Source organism: Pezoporus occidentalis, unplaced genomic scaffold (assembly GCF_034315485.1).
Source record: "Pezoporus occidentalis ecotype Australia unplaced genomic scaffold, CSIRO_AGI_Poc_V1 ctg65, whole genome shotgun sequence".
NCBI lineage: Eukaryota > Metazoa > Chordata > Aves > Psittaciformes > Psittacidae > Pezoporus > Pezoporus occidentalis.
The window spans coordinates 722,587-736,667 of NW_026915998.1; the positions used below are offsets into that span (position 1 = coordinate 722,587).

General features: G+C 62.0%; 1 protein-coding gene across 2 annotated transcripts; it reads right to left on the reverse strand.

The window, feature by feature from the left end:
* Positions 1-2,583: 2,583 nt before the first annotated feature.
* LOC134175065 (glycine receptor subunit alpha-4) lies at positions 2,584-13,453 on the reverse strand. Of its 2 annotated transcripts, XM_062640521.1 has the most exons (10): positions 13,296-13,453; positions 10,643-10,776; positions 10,256-10,323; positions 9,407-9,630; positions 9,208-9,290; positions 8,910-9,050; positions 8,613-8,827; positions 8,185-8,334; positions 7,289-7,393; positions 2,584-5,062 (listed from the first exon to the last, which is right to left on the reverse strand). In XM_062640521.1, exons 1-10 carry the CDS (start codon positions 13,376-13,378, stop codon positions 4,775-4,777), a joined length of 1,491 nt encoding a protein of 496 aa, XP_062496505.1. In that variant the 5' UTR covers positions 13,379-13,453; the 3' UTR covers positions 2,584-4,774. The 2 variants fall into 2 exon arrangements, with proteins under 2 accessions (XP_062496505.1, XP_062496506.1); XM_062640522.1 differs by lacking the exon at positions 7,289-7,393 and having other exon boundaries at positions 13,296-13,452.
* Between the last annotated feature and the right edge of the window lie 628 nt (positions 13,454-14,081).

A 14,081-nucleotide genomic window follows, 5' to 3' on the forward strand; every position in this document is an offset into this window, starting at 1 on the left:
CAGAGGCTTCTCCGAGTCGGCCAAAACAAGCCACTCTGGGGCTGGAAAACCTCAATGCTTTGTTTTTTCTTGTGTAAAACCACAGCCCAGAGCCATGCAGTTTTCCCATATTCCCCTATCCCACAGTTTAGGAGCACTGCAGGGCTGATCCCTGCTGGTTTCCACCTTCCAGCCTTCCCTCACTGCCCCTTCCCAGGGGTCCTGCCTGCCCATGGAGGTACCTGTCTCACGAACACCCGCTGGGCTGGGGAGCACGTGGGGTGCCCCATGGCCTGTGTATGTGCAGGCTGGCCCCAGAGCAATGCCAGGGGCGTGGATGTGGCTGTGGGGTTTAGCAGGGCGCTGGTGGAGGTGATGGGCTGCGGTGATGCTCCTGCTTAGGTGGCAGGGCTGTGCTGGGGCAAAGTGCCCTTTGGCTCCTGGGGCTCCTCTGCCCAGGGGACAGCACTGGCAAAGCTGTGCTGAGGGCTCGGGGCCGGCACAGCCGCACTGTGTGAGTGCCCCACACCTGCACCTTCCCTGTGGTGGATGGATCCTGACCCACAGCGTCTCCAAGGTCCTGTGAGGGCCCCATGCTTTATGGCATGACCGGCTTGCAGCGGCACACGCTGCCAGTGCAGCTCCTGGTGCTTCACTTGCTACTCACTGTCCCTGGCTCGCTCAGGACTCGTTGCTGACTTTGGAGCTTGGTGTTTGCCTTTAGAAAACCCAAACCTGGGCAGTGTGTGAAGGGCATGGGGTGCTCAGAGCCCTGGTAACCTGCTGCTCTTCTTGCTGCAGGGAACTCGCTGGGCTCCAAACCTGCTGTCCCACACAGCATCAGCAGGCATCGGTCCATGTGGATGGGGTGGATTGCGGACAGGGCTGGAGCCCCTGCTGAGGGAGGGGAAAGGTTTGGCATTGCCGTGCCTCCAAGCACAGCAGCAGAGCTTGGCTCCAGCAGGATCAAACCCTCTGTGGTTGGCAGGGGAGCCTGGCTGACATCAGTGTTCGAGGCCAGGCTGGACAGGGCTTGGAGCAAGCTGCTCTAGTGGAAGGTGTCCCTGCTCATGGCAGGGTTGGAGCTGGGGGAGCTCTAAGGTCCCTTTCGACCCAAACCAATCTGTGATTCCTTGGCCCCATGCAGGTGCCCCAGGGAGCCCTTGGGGCTGATGAGGGGCCATGCTGCCCAAACCTGTGTGTGTGCCTGTGGCCACCCAGCACTGGGCATGCTGCTGTCAGGAAGCTGATGATGCTCATTTTACTGTCTGGGAGTCCCGTTACCCTGCTGGAACTCCATTAACTTCTATTTAAACCAGCCATTAACCTGGCCAGGGGTGTTGGTCCCATGCCCACAGCTGCTTCCCATGGTGGCTGGGATGTGTCCCCAAGTGCACAGCCTCTGGCAGGAAATGGAAAGTCAAATCCATCCAAAGGTAGGGGACAGAACTACCTGAGTTGGCCTCTGGCCTTGCTGTGACCTGCAGGAGGGCTTGGGGCTCAGCACCTCCAGCCTGGGCACAGCTGCTCTCCGCAGGGATCTGCTGGAGCTGTGTGCTGGAGGGCACTGGCAGCCCTACCGAGGGGCTTTATCTTAAGGAAAGGGTGTTCTACCACTTCCATTTCCCAGGAGGTGCCAATTCCCAGAGCCAGGTGGCTTAGGGCAGACCCCAGCACTTATCTCCAAACAGATGCAGGCTGCCCAGACCTGTTTGGTAAGGAAGAGAAAGGCGAGCAGAGAGTGCAGAAACTGGGCACACCACGCTGGTCCTCTCAGCTGCATCCTCTCGATGTCTGGGGTGGGTGCAGCACCCAGACCTCATGGGGGGGGGGGGGGTTGATTTGTCCCATTTAGAGAACACCACCATGGGTGCACCTTGCTTTCTCTCCTCCTTGCCCCAGCAGAGCCCAGGCGGGCGACAGGGCTGCGAGGTACCAACAGAGCCGCTTGGCTGGGAGGACAGAGGGAGATTGATGCTTGCTCGGGAGCGCAGCCCTCAGCTGCGGGCTCTGCCTGCCCCTGCGCCAGCTGGGGACAACAGCGCCGGCCCCGGGTGGCACTGGGGGCACTGTGGGGCTGGCATAAGCCCCCCAACCCCCCCAGCACAGCTGGCAGCGCTGTAAGGCTGGCGCCTGCCCAGCGGGCTGGCACTAAGGGGCCGTGCAGGGAGGTTCAGCCCTTGGGGTGCTCGCCCATGTCCGGGTGTCTGAGCTCCAGTGTGGAGCTGGAGCCCCCCTTCCAGCCCCACATCTGCCCCGTTGTGGGTCCTGTCCCCTGGTCAGGGTGAAAAGAGCTGCGGAAGCACCCCACAGAGCTGGCGCTGGGGGGTGAAGTGATGGGGTTTGGGAGTAGGAATTCATGGGGGGCTCCTGCCCACCTCTGTGGCATCTCCTATGAGTGAGATAAAACCCGACAGTCACCACCATGTCAGAAAGGACACGTGTGGAGGCGAGGGTAGCTGGGTGTAATAACAACATCTGGGTGTAACTGCAGGGCTGTCCCCACAGGGCTGTTGTGCCTTCATCCCTGCATCCCCCCCACATGTGAGGGATGCTGGAGCTGGCCGCGGGGTCCTTGGCAGACACAAACCCCCAGCACACCACTGAAAATCCCAGAAAGGCTTTATTTATTCATGTCTGTACGTAGGAAGGTTGATGCTGTTTAAAAACCCACCGCTGCTGGAGGGTGGATGGGCTGCCAGTGCTTGCGAGTGCTGGGTGCCCGCTGGCACCTCTGCTCAGCACTGCCTCGGGGGGCCAGGGCTGAGTGAGCCAAGGACAAGAGGTGCACCCCTTCCTCCACCTCCAAATGGGGCCTCTCCCCAAAACCAAGGCTCGAAAGCCTGGCCCGGACACACAGTGCAGCCCCACGGTGACCCCCATGACGGCATGCACAGCGGTGGCAATGGGATGGATGGAGCTGGCTCAGCCCATCCTGGTGGGTTCTGGGCATGGCCTGGGCTGGTTCTCCTCTGCTTGTCCTGTCTGTGAAATGGGTGCATGCAGCTGGGACTGAGGGGTTGAGGGAGTGAGGGGGGGGAGCCTTTGCTCCCTGAAGTCATGCAGGGAGAGGGTGATGCCTGCCCGAGGAGCGGGGTCCCTAATGGCCGTGGTGGGGGTTTCTGTCCAGGTATGGCTTCTGCAAGCAGTGCTGGCCTCCTACCCATGTCCCCCTGCCCCACAGAGCCCCTTTTGCCATCACAGGTAGGTCACTGGGGCCCTTGCCATGCCATAGTACAGTCTCCAAGGAAAAGGGTGAATCCCATTTCCATGCTGACCTGCCTGCAAGACCCTGGGCCCTCTCCTGCACTTGGGGCCGTGGAGGGACAGACCCTGCCGGGATGCGGGTCTGCCCAGGCTGGCTGTGAGCAGGGGCAAAGGAGAGCATCAACACATTTCTGTCTGTAGGACCTACATAAACATCACCTACTGCTTTTATTTCCTGCTAAGCATGAAGGATATCCAGGTCTGGAGGGCTGGCAGCCTTGCTGAGCTTGTCTTGTCGAGGTTTCAGATGCTCTCCTCTCCAGTGGAGGAGCAGCAGGGGCGAACTTGCCCAGGGAATGCTGCACCCGAGCACCAGTGTGTAGAGGAAGCAGGGGAACGGAGCAGTTTTCACCTCAGGCTCTCTGCTGGCACCGTGGGGCTGCGGGAATGCAGCGGTCTGGGGGTGCCACCACTCACTATTCCTCCAGAGGCACTGCTGCAGCTACCCCCATTACTTTCATCCCATCATCAGATGGGCGGTGGGCCCTACCCTGCAGGCAGTGCAGTGCCAGCTCTCTGGTGCCAAGTGGTACCCATCAGCAGCTGCAACGGCCATCTGTGCCCCTTCACCATCAGCGAGACCTCAGGCTCCCCTACTGCTGCCCCAGGGCTGGTGTTTTCCCAGCAGAAACGGAGCCTCCTGCTCAGTGTCCCTGCCACAGCCCTGCCACAGCCATTGGCAGCCTTGGACTCTGCAGGGAAGGAAGCATCCCTGACCCACTGCATTGCTGTGTGCTGGAGCTGGCTGGGGGCCTGTCTGTTGATGGACTGGGGGCTATGGGGCCATAGCCAGCACCACACACAGTCCAGGTGCAGGCAGGGGTGCTGCTTGCTTTTACCTGCAACCCATAGGGAACTGCAGCTTCTCATCTGGCTGCTTGTGGCCCATGGCCCAGTGATGCAGCCTGGAGAAGCAGCAGCCTGACATGGAAGAGGTGGGGGGTGTTTGATTGGAAGGTGGTGTTTGCTGATCACCAGCTGTGCAGAATCCCGGAGTACCAGGAGCTCCCTTGTACCATAGCAGCACAGCATCCCTGGGTACCTGAGGCTCCTGAACACCACAGCATCCCTGGGTACCTGAGGCTCCCCAGCAGCACAGCATCCCTGGGTACCTGAGGCACCCCAGCAGCACAGCATCCCTGGGTACCTGAGGCTCCCCAGCAGCACAGCATCCCTGGGTACCTGAGGCTCCCCAGCAGCACAGCATCCCTGGGTACCTGAGGCTCCCCAGCAGCACAGCATCCCTGGGTACCTGAGGCTCCCCAGCAGCACAGCATCCCTGGGTGCCCAGAGTTGATGCCATGCAGGAGGCAGGAAGGGTTCCTTTTTCAAACCTGGGGTTGCTGTCCCCACCTCCTCAGTGCCCCAGCATCCAAAGGGACATGGGGGCTGCCATATGTTCAGGCTCTGAGGCCCAGCCTGGCTGTGCCACTGCTCCAGGACAGAGGGAAACATGGTTCTGGCTGAGCTCATGGCACCCACGCGCACTGAGGGGGCAGACCAAGAGGCAGTCCTGCTTTTCCAGCCCTCAGGGCACAGAGTGGATGTCCTCTGAGCGCAGCACTTTGTAGACGACCCAGTAGAAGATATTGAAGACCAGGAAGGTGAAGGGGAAGACAGCTCTGGAGATGGTGTCGATGCGCTTGGCCCGGTCGATGTAGCGCCGGGGGAGGCTCTCCCCTTCCCGCAGCAGCATCCCGGCTGGGGGGGGGCTGTAGATGCCGGGGCCCTCCCCAGCCCCATCCTTCGGCTGCAGGCAGTGGCTCAGCCCATAGCCTCGCAAGTAAAAGCGGCTCTCACGGACGAGCTCTTCCTCCTGGAGAAGGGAAAGGCTGTCACCCTGTGGGTGCCGGTGCTGCAGGGTGAGCAGGAGCTTGTGGCTGCATGTCCTATGCACCCACCCGCTGGGCAATACAATCATGGAAGTGCACAGCACAAGGTTAGGTGCTATTGCAGGCATCCCAAACTGAACAGGGATGTCTGAAAGCATGGGGCCAGCAGGCTGCAGGCAGAGGCAGGCAGCAGTGTGCGTGCTGCTCATCCGACATGTGTTTTAAGGGTGCATCCAAGGGTAACCCCAACCCTGGCATCCCCACACTGATCGCCACAGCCTCTTCCCAGCCCTGGCTAGAGGCCTTGGGAAGCCCGGCTCTCCGGCAGCTCCAGGAACAGAGGTAAACTGGAAGGAGTGGTTTGGATACATGGGGGTGCAGGGCATAAGAGTACAGAGTGCACTGGGGTGCTGGGAGCTTGGGGGTGCGGGCAGTGCTGTGACAGCAGGGTGCAAGCGTGCTTGTGCTGGTGAACAGAAGTGGGCAGGCAGCTTGCTGGAGCACAGCTGGGCAGGGATGCAGGAGCCTGGCTGCCACCAGGGCTTGCAGGGCCCCTCAGTCAATCCAAGGTCCCAGAACATGTTTCTCCCTGTAGGAGCTTGGCAGGAGCTGCCCGGTGCAGCAGAGGAGGAAGGATGAGAGAGCTGGACTGCTTGCTGCTCTCTCTGCTATTGCTCACCCCACCCCTGCTCTAAGCTGGTGGGTGCTGCAGGGAGGACACCATGCCCACGGGGCTGCATGCCCATGATCAAGCCTCCACGAATGCCATGAGAGCCGGGTGCCCGCCCTCACCCGTGGGCCATCACTCACAGCACAGCCCCGCTGCCCTCGCAGCCCCTCGGGTACCGGCCACGCTCCTCCCCGCTGACAGCCCCTTTCCTCATCACACTCGTTTATCCTCGGGGGAAGCTGTGTGCGCAAAGATTAGGCAAGGGACCAGCACGTACAAGCCTTCATTCCCTCTCTTCTCGCCGAGCCCCCGGGGCACTCATTTGGTCTATGTCTCACCCGCCTCCCCTCCCTACTGGTGCCGTATGTGGTTGCGGTGGGTCCCTGCTCTTAGGGAGTGCTGCAGGCTGGCTCCGTGCCTCATGCCTTGGCCGTGCACAGCCCTGGTGCTGGATCCCCAATGCCATCCGGAGGGGCACTGAGCCTCCTCGCTGCGCTCAGCCCCCGCAGGCGCTCAGCCGGCAAGGGGGCTGTCATGCGGAGAGCGTGCGCTCTGGCATCTTTATTTAACTCAGCAATCCACCAGCTAAGCAAGATCTCTCGGTGGGAAGAGCAGCACCAGCTCAAATTGCTGAGATTAGCTCGCATTTGCAGCAGGGTTTTAGTCTCCTGCCCTAGGCTAAGCGCTTGCAGCCGCCCTGGGGAACGCGGTGAGGAGGCTGCAGCTATTCCCTCGGCACAGACAGACAGCAGGGCATCCGGGGGAGGAGATCCAGACTGAGAGTGCTGCTCCTCCCATATGGGTCCCCCCTGGGCTGGGGCAGCCCCGCTGTGCTTATTGGGGCTGGGTGCAAGGAACTTCCCGAGCCCGGCTTTGTGGGGTCTGTGCAGCATCTCTGGACGCTCCTGGTGCATCCCTGCGGTGCTACACCCCAGGGCAGCTGCGCTTTGGTCTGGTTTAAGCCAGCACATGGTTCCTGGGCTCAGCAGAGCTCCCCACTTCCCTGCCCTGGCTGGTGGGTGCTCATCTCTGGTAGCCATGCTCAGGGGCTGTGAAAGGCAAGGAGTAAGGGAATATGCTACTGAAAGCTGGGAAGCCTCTCCTGGCATCCAAGGGCTATGGGTGGTGGAGAGGAGGCCTGGGACAGCCAAGTGTCTCAAACCTGCCTGTGCCAGGCCAGGCAGAGTCCTCACCCTGCTAGAGATGAGCACAGCCCAGGAGCAGCCATCAGTCTGCCCCAGCATCACTTGCCCCTCTGCAAAGGGAGCTGTGCTGCTCCTGCTTTATGGAAAGGCAAACTGAGGCCCAGCATGGGGGTGCCTCCACAGCTCAAACCTGTTCCCACCACTCTCAAACCTGTTTTCAGCCCAGGGAGCAGCAGCTCCATCCTATGGGCACACGCGCTCGGCAAATAAATCACTGCCCTGCTTCTTCCAAGCCGCTGGGACCAGCTCCTGCAGGGAGCTGCTTTGGGTAACGGGGGTGAGGCTGGCTGGGGGTGCTCTGCCCTGTGGGGCGCTGCTGGGGGCTTGTGCTTTACCCGGGAGCTGGAGAGCTGTGAGAGCGTCGTGTAGGTGTGCTCGCCGCCGTGCCGGCCGCTCGCCTGCCGCAGGGACTCCAGGCTGCCCGTGCCGCTGCTCAGGACCTTTTGGTGTCCCACAGTGAGCACCAAACAGAAACAGGACAATGGGTGACCCACGGCTCTGCCCCGGCCCCGGGGACAGGGGCTTAGGGCACCGGGATGGGGATGGGGGGTGGAGATGGGTGCTCTGTGTGTCAGGCCTGCCCAGACACTGGGATCCATCTTTAGCATGTGCTGAAGGGGTTTGGCTGCACAGGACGCTGCGAGCCCATGTGGTGTGTGTGTACTTGTGTTTTCCACGGAGGTCTGGTGCCTCATGGTGTGGTTATGGTGAGGAAATGAGAGTGGGGGAGCCACGTGTCTTCCCCTGATGGGCTGATGGAGGAGAGGGTTGTCCTGCAGCGTGGAACCCTTCCTCTCCAGGACCTGCTGCATTCCCTTCTGCAGCCCAGACCCTGTCCCTGGACGCTGCCAGGTCCCCTTGATGCTTCATCACCCTCACCACAGTGAGGAGCCCAGCATTGATGCTGCAGGTAAGGGGAAAGGCTGTTTCACCCACCCTTGCAGCTAATTGTTCTGCTTCTTTAGAGAAGCAGAACCCAAGGATGTGCTGGCAGGAGGAGGATGGCACCATGGGTGTGTTTGTGCTGGGGCACCCATGGGTGCTCTGCACTGTGCTGCTCAGGCAGGCAGAAGCACTGCGATGCCCCTGGGTCCCTGTTGTGCCAGAGGGGCTGGCTGCAAGCCCTGGGCAGTGGGACACAGCCCTGTCCTGTGCTAAACGGTCCCTGCAGCCCCAGGCTGTCCCCTCAGTGGCTGAGGATGGGCAGATGTCCATGGTGGGAAGGACTCACCATTCTCTGGCGCCGCTGGCGCCGGCGCAGGCGCATGAACTCCTTGTGCTGGCGGGAGACGAAGTTGACAGCTGCGTACTCCAACAGGGCAGCGAAGACAAAGAGCAGGCAAATGGCCATCCAGATGTCAATGGCCTTCACATAGGAGACCTGCGGGGATGTGATGGGGCTCAGGGACCTGCTGCCCCCTGCCTCGTTTTGTCCCTCCCCACTTCACCCCGCTGCAAGGGACACAGAGGCCCTCTTAGGTAGGACACACGGGTCAGAGCTTGCCCAGCCGAGCAGCACCATGTTCCTGCTCACTGCGTAGCTGTCCAGGCTATGGAGCCAGCCATCCCCAAGGGAATGCTGCCCTTGGGACGCTGAGGGCAGCCCATGTTCCCTGGTCAGGCTGCAGCTCAAGAGCCCAGCATGGAGCCGGCACTGACCTTGGGCAGGGAGGCGCGGGAGCCAGCGCTCTGTGTGGTCATGGTGAGCACAGTGGTGATGCCCAAGCCCACCCGGGCCGGTGCCGCATCCATGTTGATCCAGAAGGAGACCCAGGAGAGGATGACGATGAGCAGGCTGGGGATGTACATCTGGATCAGGTAGTAACCCATCTGTCTCTCCAGGTGGAACTTCACCTCGATGCAGGTGAACTTGCCTATAGGAATGGCAGCCTGATGGGTGAGAGGGACCCTTGGGACATGGCGAAAGGGTGGCAGCAGGTCCCTGAGGCCCCCTACCTGTGTTGTAGTACTTGGTGCAATAGCCCAGGTCCTTCTCATCCCTGAGGATAAACTGCGGAAGCGTCAAGCCCTCTGCCACCTGCACGGCCTCCTGCTCCTCCAACCACTTGAAGATGAGGTCATTCATGGTGTAGCCAACTGGCGGGAATGGAAGGAGCCATGGGACATGGTGGAAGAGGCACCCTGCTCATCCCCACCCTGAATGATCATTCCTTCCTGTTCACCTCCCTCGGATGGATGGGATGGAAGGTGATGGAGGGGGCAAAGCAAAGCTTGACCCCCCCCAGGTACTCACAGCTCTCCAGCTGCATGGTGCATGTCTGGATGTCCATGGGAAAATTCTTGAGGTCCATGGGGCAGGACAGGATCAGAGTCAGCCTGGAGGAGGCAGAGAAAATGAGGGGGTTGCTGGGGGCTGGGCCAGTTGGCAGGGGGAATGAAAGGGAAGCTTCACCTCCCTGCCCAGGCACCGCACCGGAGGAGCAGGGTCCTACCTGATGCTGTAGAGCACGTTGCCGTTCTTGAAGATGCGCAGCAGCTTGTTGTCGGTGGTGACCTCGTGGAAATTGGCCCCTTTCTCGTTGGCAAAGAACAAGTCTGGCTTCCAGATGGAGTCGAGCATGGAGGGGTCGAGGTCCAGGGAGTCGTCTGGGTACTCGCGGTAAGCCAGGCGGGGGTCGTTCCACTGCTGCCGCAGGAACACGTTCACCCGGTAGTCCTGGGGCGGGGGGCACCACGTCAGCTGTGAGCACCTCATAGGGCTCGAGGAGGAGGAGATGGAAGGGGAAGGTGGGATGGAGAAGGAGGTGGAGGGGCCTCAGCCCTGCAGGAGCTGCCTGCCTGGCACTAACCACGGGCGGGCAGGGGCAGGTCAGGAGCCTTCCCATGCTATTGACATGAAAGACAGAGCGCTGGGAGGAGGAGGAGGAGGACCAGCAGCTGCTGCCTGCAGTGTTTGTTGCAGGGCTCTGCAGGGGGCTGATGTGGCAGTTTATGGCATTAAGGCTTTGCAGCATCACCAAGAGGGAATTTCCAGCCCTGAGGCTTCCTCATGCACACGGGGAGGCTGGGATGATGGGGACACAGAGATCGCTTGGGTTGTATGGCACCCGCTGAGCCTGCCACACTGTGACCCAGCTCAGGCACAGGAGTGGGGCCCACAAAGCCCGGCTCTGGTTGAGTGATCCTGGAAAAGCCACAGCCATTTGCTGTGTCCCCACTGGGGTGCCAGGGCTCGCAGGACCCCTGTAAACACAGCCACAGGCTTGGTCACCAGGACCTGTGCTCCCCCCACTGTCAGAACCACTGGGACAGGAGCCCCCTTGTGCCAGCAAAGCCCTCACCATGGTGGTCTCGGTGACGGAGCCGAAGCTGTTGATGAAGATGTTGCAGGTCACGTTGACGGGTGGACCTGAAAAACAGGGTGAAGCCTCCTCTTGCTGCTGGCCATGGAGACGTACAGGGCAGAGCACCCCCTCCTGCGTGCACTGTGTGAATGGATGCACACGAGCATCCCCTGCCTGCTGAGGGCCCCCCACAGGGTGTTGGTGTGAACCCCACTATACCCACGCACAGCGGGCACATGCAGGGCACTGGGATTGCACACAGGGAGGGTGTTGGGATGGAGGGATGGGGGTCAGGGTCCTACCAACACTTGCCTATTCCCTGGTTTTGGGCAGCCTTAAGTGTGGGTCTCTGCCAGGTTTGGGAGCCTCATGTCCTTCCCTTACCTTTGAAGTTGGGTCGAATCCGGGCATCATACCCTGACGTTCGTCCCATAAGCTTGTCCAGGAAATCAGAAGGTGACATGGGCTGGGGTGAGCCTCGGGAAGCAGCTTTGATTTCCTCCCGCCCTGAGACCAGCCTGCGGGGCAGAGGAGGCAGGGGAGCTGTCTGCAGGCACATCTCAGCACCCTGCAGTGCCAGCGCCCAGGGAAGCGGCTGTGCCCACATCGCATCCACTCCAGTGCCATCAGTGTGCTGACCCAGGACCTGCTCCCACTGTTATCCCCTCTCTGTCACAGCCTGAGTGCCACATGCCTGTGTTTTTCCTGTCCCCCTACCCGCTGTGTCCCCTGATAGGGTGTTTGGGGACAGGTTCCTCTCAGCTCCAGGGCTGTGGTGGGGACAGGGCACAGCAGGCAGTGGCCTTGTGCCCGGCAGCCAGGCTCTGTGCCTGTGCTGGAGGTGCAAAGTGTGGATGGTTCCCCTGGGTTCAATCACCAGCCCTGGCTTGAGCTGCTGAGCAAACATCCGTACCCTGCCTGGCAGGGACCCGTTGTTTGGAGGGCCTGAGGACACAACCATGGGCTGGCCTGGAATGAGTGAGGAGGTGCCCAGGAGCACAGCTGGGCTGTGACACCTTGCCAGTAGGCAAGAGGATGTGGCAGGAGTGGAGCAGCAAAGCCCACCTCTGCACTGGCCATGGTATGGAACTGACAAAATCTCTCCGATGCAGCGCTCCCAAAGATGATGGAGACTTATTTAAACTGACCCTGGGGGGCTGTTTTCATGCACACATCTCAGCCTGCCAACTTCTCTCCTTCTATCAGTCTATAATGATCATTCCAAGGAACAATGCGAGAGACACTCGCTCACCACATTGCCAGGCATATGGCTGTGATGGAGAGGAACTAGCCAGAGACCTCAGACACAGAGGGAGCTTTGAGCACGCTGCTGGTGCTGCTGCACACTGCTTCATAACCCCACCAGGGCCATGCCCAGGTGGGTCCTACTCCTGTTTGGAGCTGCAACCCCATTATCTCAAGCAAGAGGATGATGCTGGGAGCTGGGACCCCCTGGGCTCCTTCTTCCTACCTCCTTGTTCCTACCAACACACCTCTTCCTACTTCCTCTCAGGGGAGCAGGGCTCATCCTGGAGGGGCTTATGTGCATCCTTTGCCAGCCAGAAATGGCCACAGGGACCATCTCCAAATGATCCAGCCAGGCATGTTTTCCCTTAATTGGAGATAGGCGGCAGGGAGAACCTGATGCTGGCCCTGGCAGGAGAAATTTGCCCTCCAGGACCTGCATTAGGAAGGTGCACCTTTGGGAGGAGGGCTGTGAGAGGCCAGGAGAGCAAGGAGTTAAGTCAGACCTCTGCCTGCCACACATCTGTGCGGGTTTCCTCCTCCGTTGGAAAGGAAGATGAGGGCTCTCCCCTGGAGCATGTGGGAGGAAGGCTCTTTGAGGAGGCTCAGCTGAGCTGCAGCCCCTACGATGCTCGCACATTGAGGACTGCAGGGGTGCGGGAACACCCCAGTGCAGCCACCTCCAGCGGTGTCACTGGCAGGGCCATTCAGACACAGAGCCCCTGGGCACAGCCCTGGGTCCTGACCCCGAGGGGACTCTGCCACTAATGTGGCCCTGGAGCTCAGCACTTTGTGGAGTGAGGGGATAGTGGGGTTGGGAAACACTCGCATCCGGCTAAAAATGCCACCCCGAGACAAGCAGCCCCACACGTGAAACCAGGACATTTTGGTACCGTTTCCCCCTCCCCACCAAAGACGCCGCTGTTCTCCCCCTCACTGCTCCAGCCGCTCTGTCTGGGTAGTGGGGGAGGATGGAGGCAGGGAGAGGGCTCAGCCCTGGAACGCTGCAGCCCCCCAACCCCTCCCTGCCTGGCCCCCGCTTCCCTGCATCCCACCTTGCCCCAGGTAGCACCCAACATGGCCAGATTGGGAAAAAGGGACCTGGGAGCTTTGGATATTCCATCCAAGTGGGCCAAGAGTTGTTCCTGCACCCATGGGATGTGGGGCATCCCCTGGCCTGGGTGACACAGGGAATGGGTCACGGATTGTCCTGAGCCCCCCCAAACACCCTAATCCAGTAGGGGGTCTGGGCATCATAGGGACTTTGCAGCACTGGAGAAGGAGCTGCCTGGGACATCAGCTGGCTGGGATCACCCCTTCTCCCACCGTCGCAAAGGTCCCCAGCTTGGGGTCAGGGGCATCAGCGGGGACCCAGCACCGCGGCCGGGGCTGCTGGGGACAGACAGAGCCTGGCTGGGGCTGGAGGGGGAAGGTCTGGTGGGTCCCTGGGGTGCTGGGTCAGGGTCCCAGGGATATGGGGGAGCTCCGGCAGCTTGCGGGGAGGTCCGGATGGGGACTGGGAGGGTTCTGGCTGCGGGAAGCAGCCCCTGAAGAGAGGTCCGGATCGGGTTTGTGGGGTCTGGGAGGGGACGCCCGGGTCCCGCAGGAGAGCTGTCTCCGAGAGGGGATGATGGCCGGGTCCCGGCGGGGAAACGTGGCTCCCCTGGGAGGGGATGAGGGTCTGGGTGCCGCGGGAGCGGTGCGGAGAGCAGCGTCCCCGCAGCCCCACGGCCCGCGAGTGGGGGGCACCCCGCGGGACGCGCAGCGCCGAGCCCCCGCGCCGTGCGCTCACCTGAGCGGGCCGCGCCGGGGCAGGAAGCAGCTGAGGAGGAGGAGGAGGAGGAAGGCGAGGGCGCCGGCCCGGAGTGCGCCCATCCCGCCGCAGCCCGCAGCCCCGCCGTCCCGGGCACACGGGCATGACCCGGCCGGCGGCGGCGGCTCCCCGGCTCCCGCTCCCGCCGCACCGGGGCCGCTGCCGCTGCCGCCGCCCCCCGCCTGGTCCCGCTCCTCATAGTCCGGGCGAGCGGGAGCCCGCCGCAGGGTGGGTGCCGGCCGGCTGCGGGCCCCGGGAGCCGGGCGGAGCCTCGCCCGCCGCGGCGGGGAGGAGGCGGTGCGCGGCGGCGGGGGGCTCCTCTCCGCCCTGGCCGCCTCCTCCCCAGCGCTCGGGGAGCTCTGCCGCCCCGTCGGGGCTGCCCTGGAGCCCCACGTCCCATCCCGGGGCTCCTCCGTGCGGGGCGGCTCTGTCCCGGTGCTGCGCAGGGAGGGAGGTGCGAGGGGCAGGGGCGCGCCCCGGGTCGGGGGTGCGGAGGGGCGATGGGATCGAGGGACCCGCTGGGGGTTAGGGATGTGGAAGGATGTGCTGGGATTAGGGGATGTGCAAGGATGTGCTGGGATTAGGGGATGTGCAGTGCTGAGGGATGCTCCGGGGACCAAGGATGTGCTGGGATCAGAAGACCTGAAAGGCTCAGGGATGCTTCCCGGGACAAGGAATGTGCTGGGACCAGCGATGTGCTGTGTCGAGGGCTGTGCCGGGGCAGAGGGATGCTCCGGAGGTACTGCTCGTCCGAGTGCCAGGGGA

Coding starts and splice junctions, on each gene's coding strand:
- LOC134175065 (XM_062640521.1), bottom strand. CDS start 13,378: ATGGGCGCACTCCGGGCCGGCGCCCTCGCCTTCCTCCTCCTCCTCCTC. Junction 10,324..10,642: donor GATTCGACCCAACTTCAAAG/GTAAGGGAAGGA, acceptor CCTGTTTTTCAG/GTCCACCCGTCAACGTGACC. Junction 9,631..10,255: donor CCGTCACCGAGACCACCATG/GTGAGGGCTTTG, acceptor CCCCCGCCCCAG/GACTACCGGGTGAACGTGTT.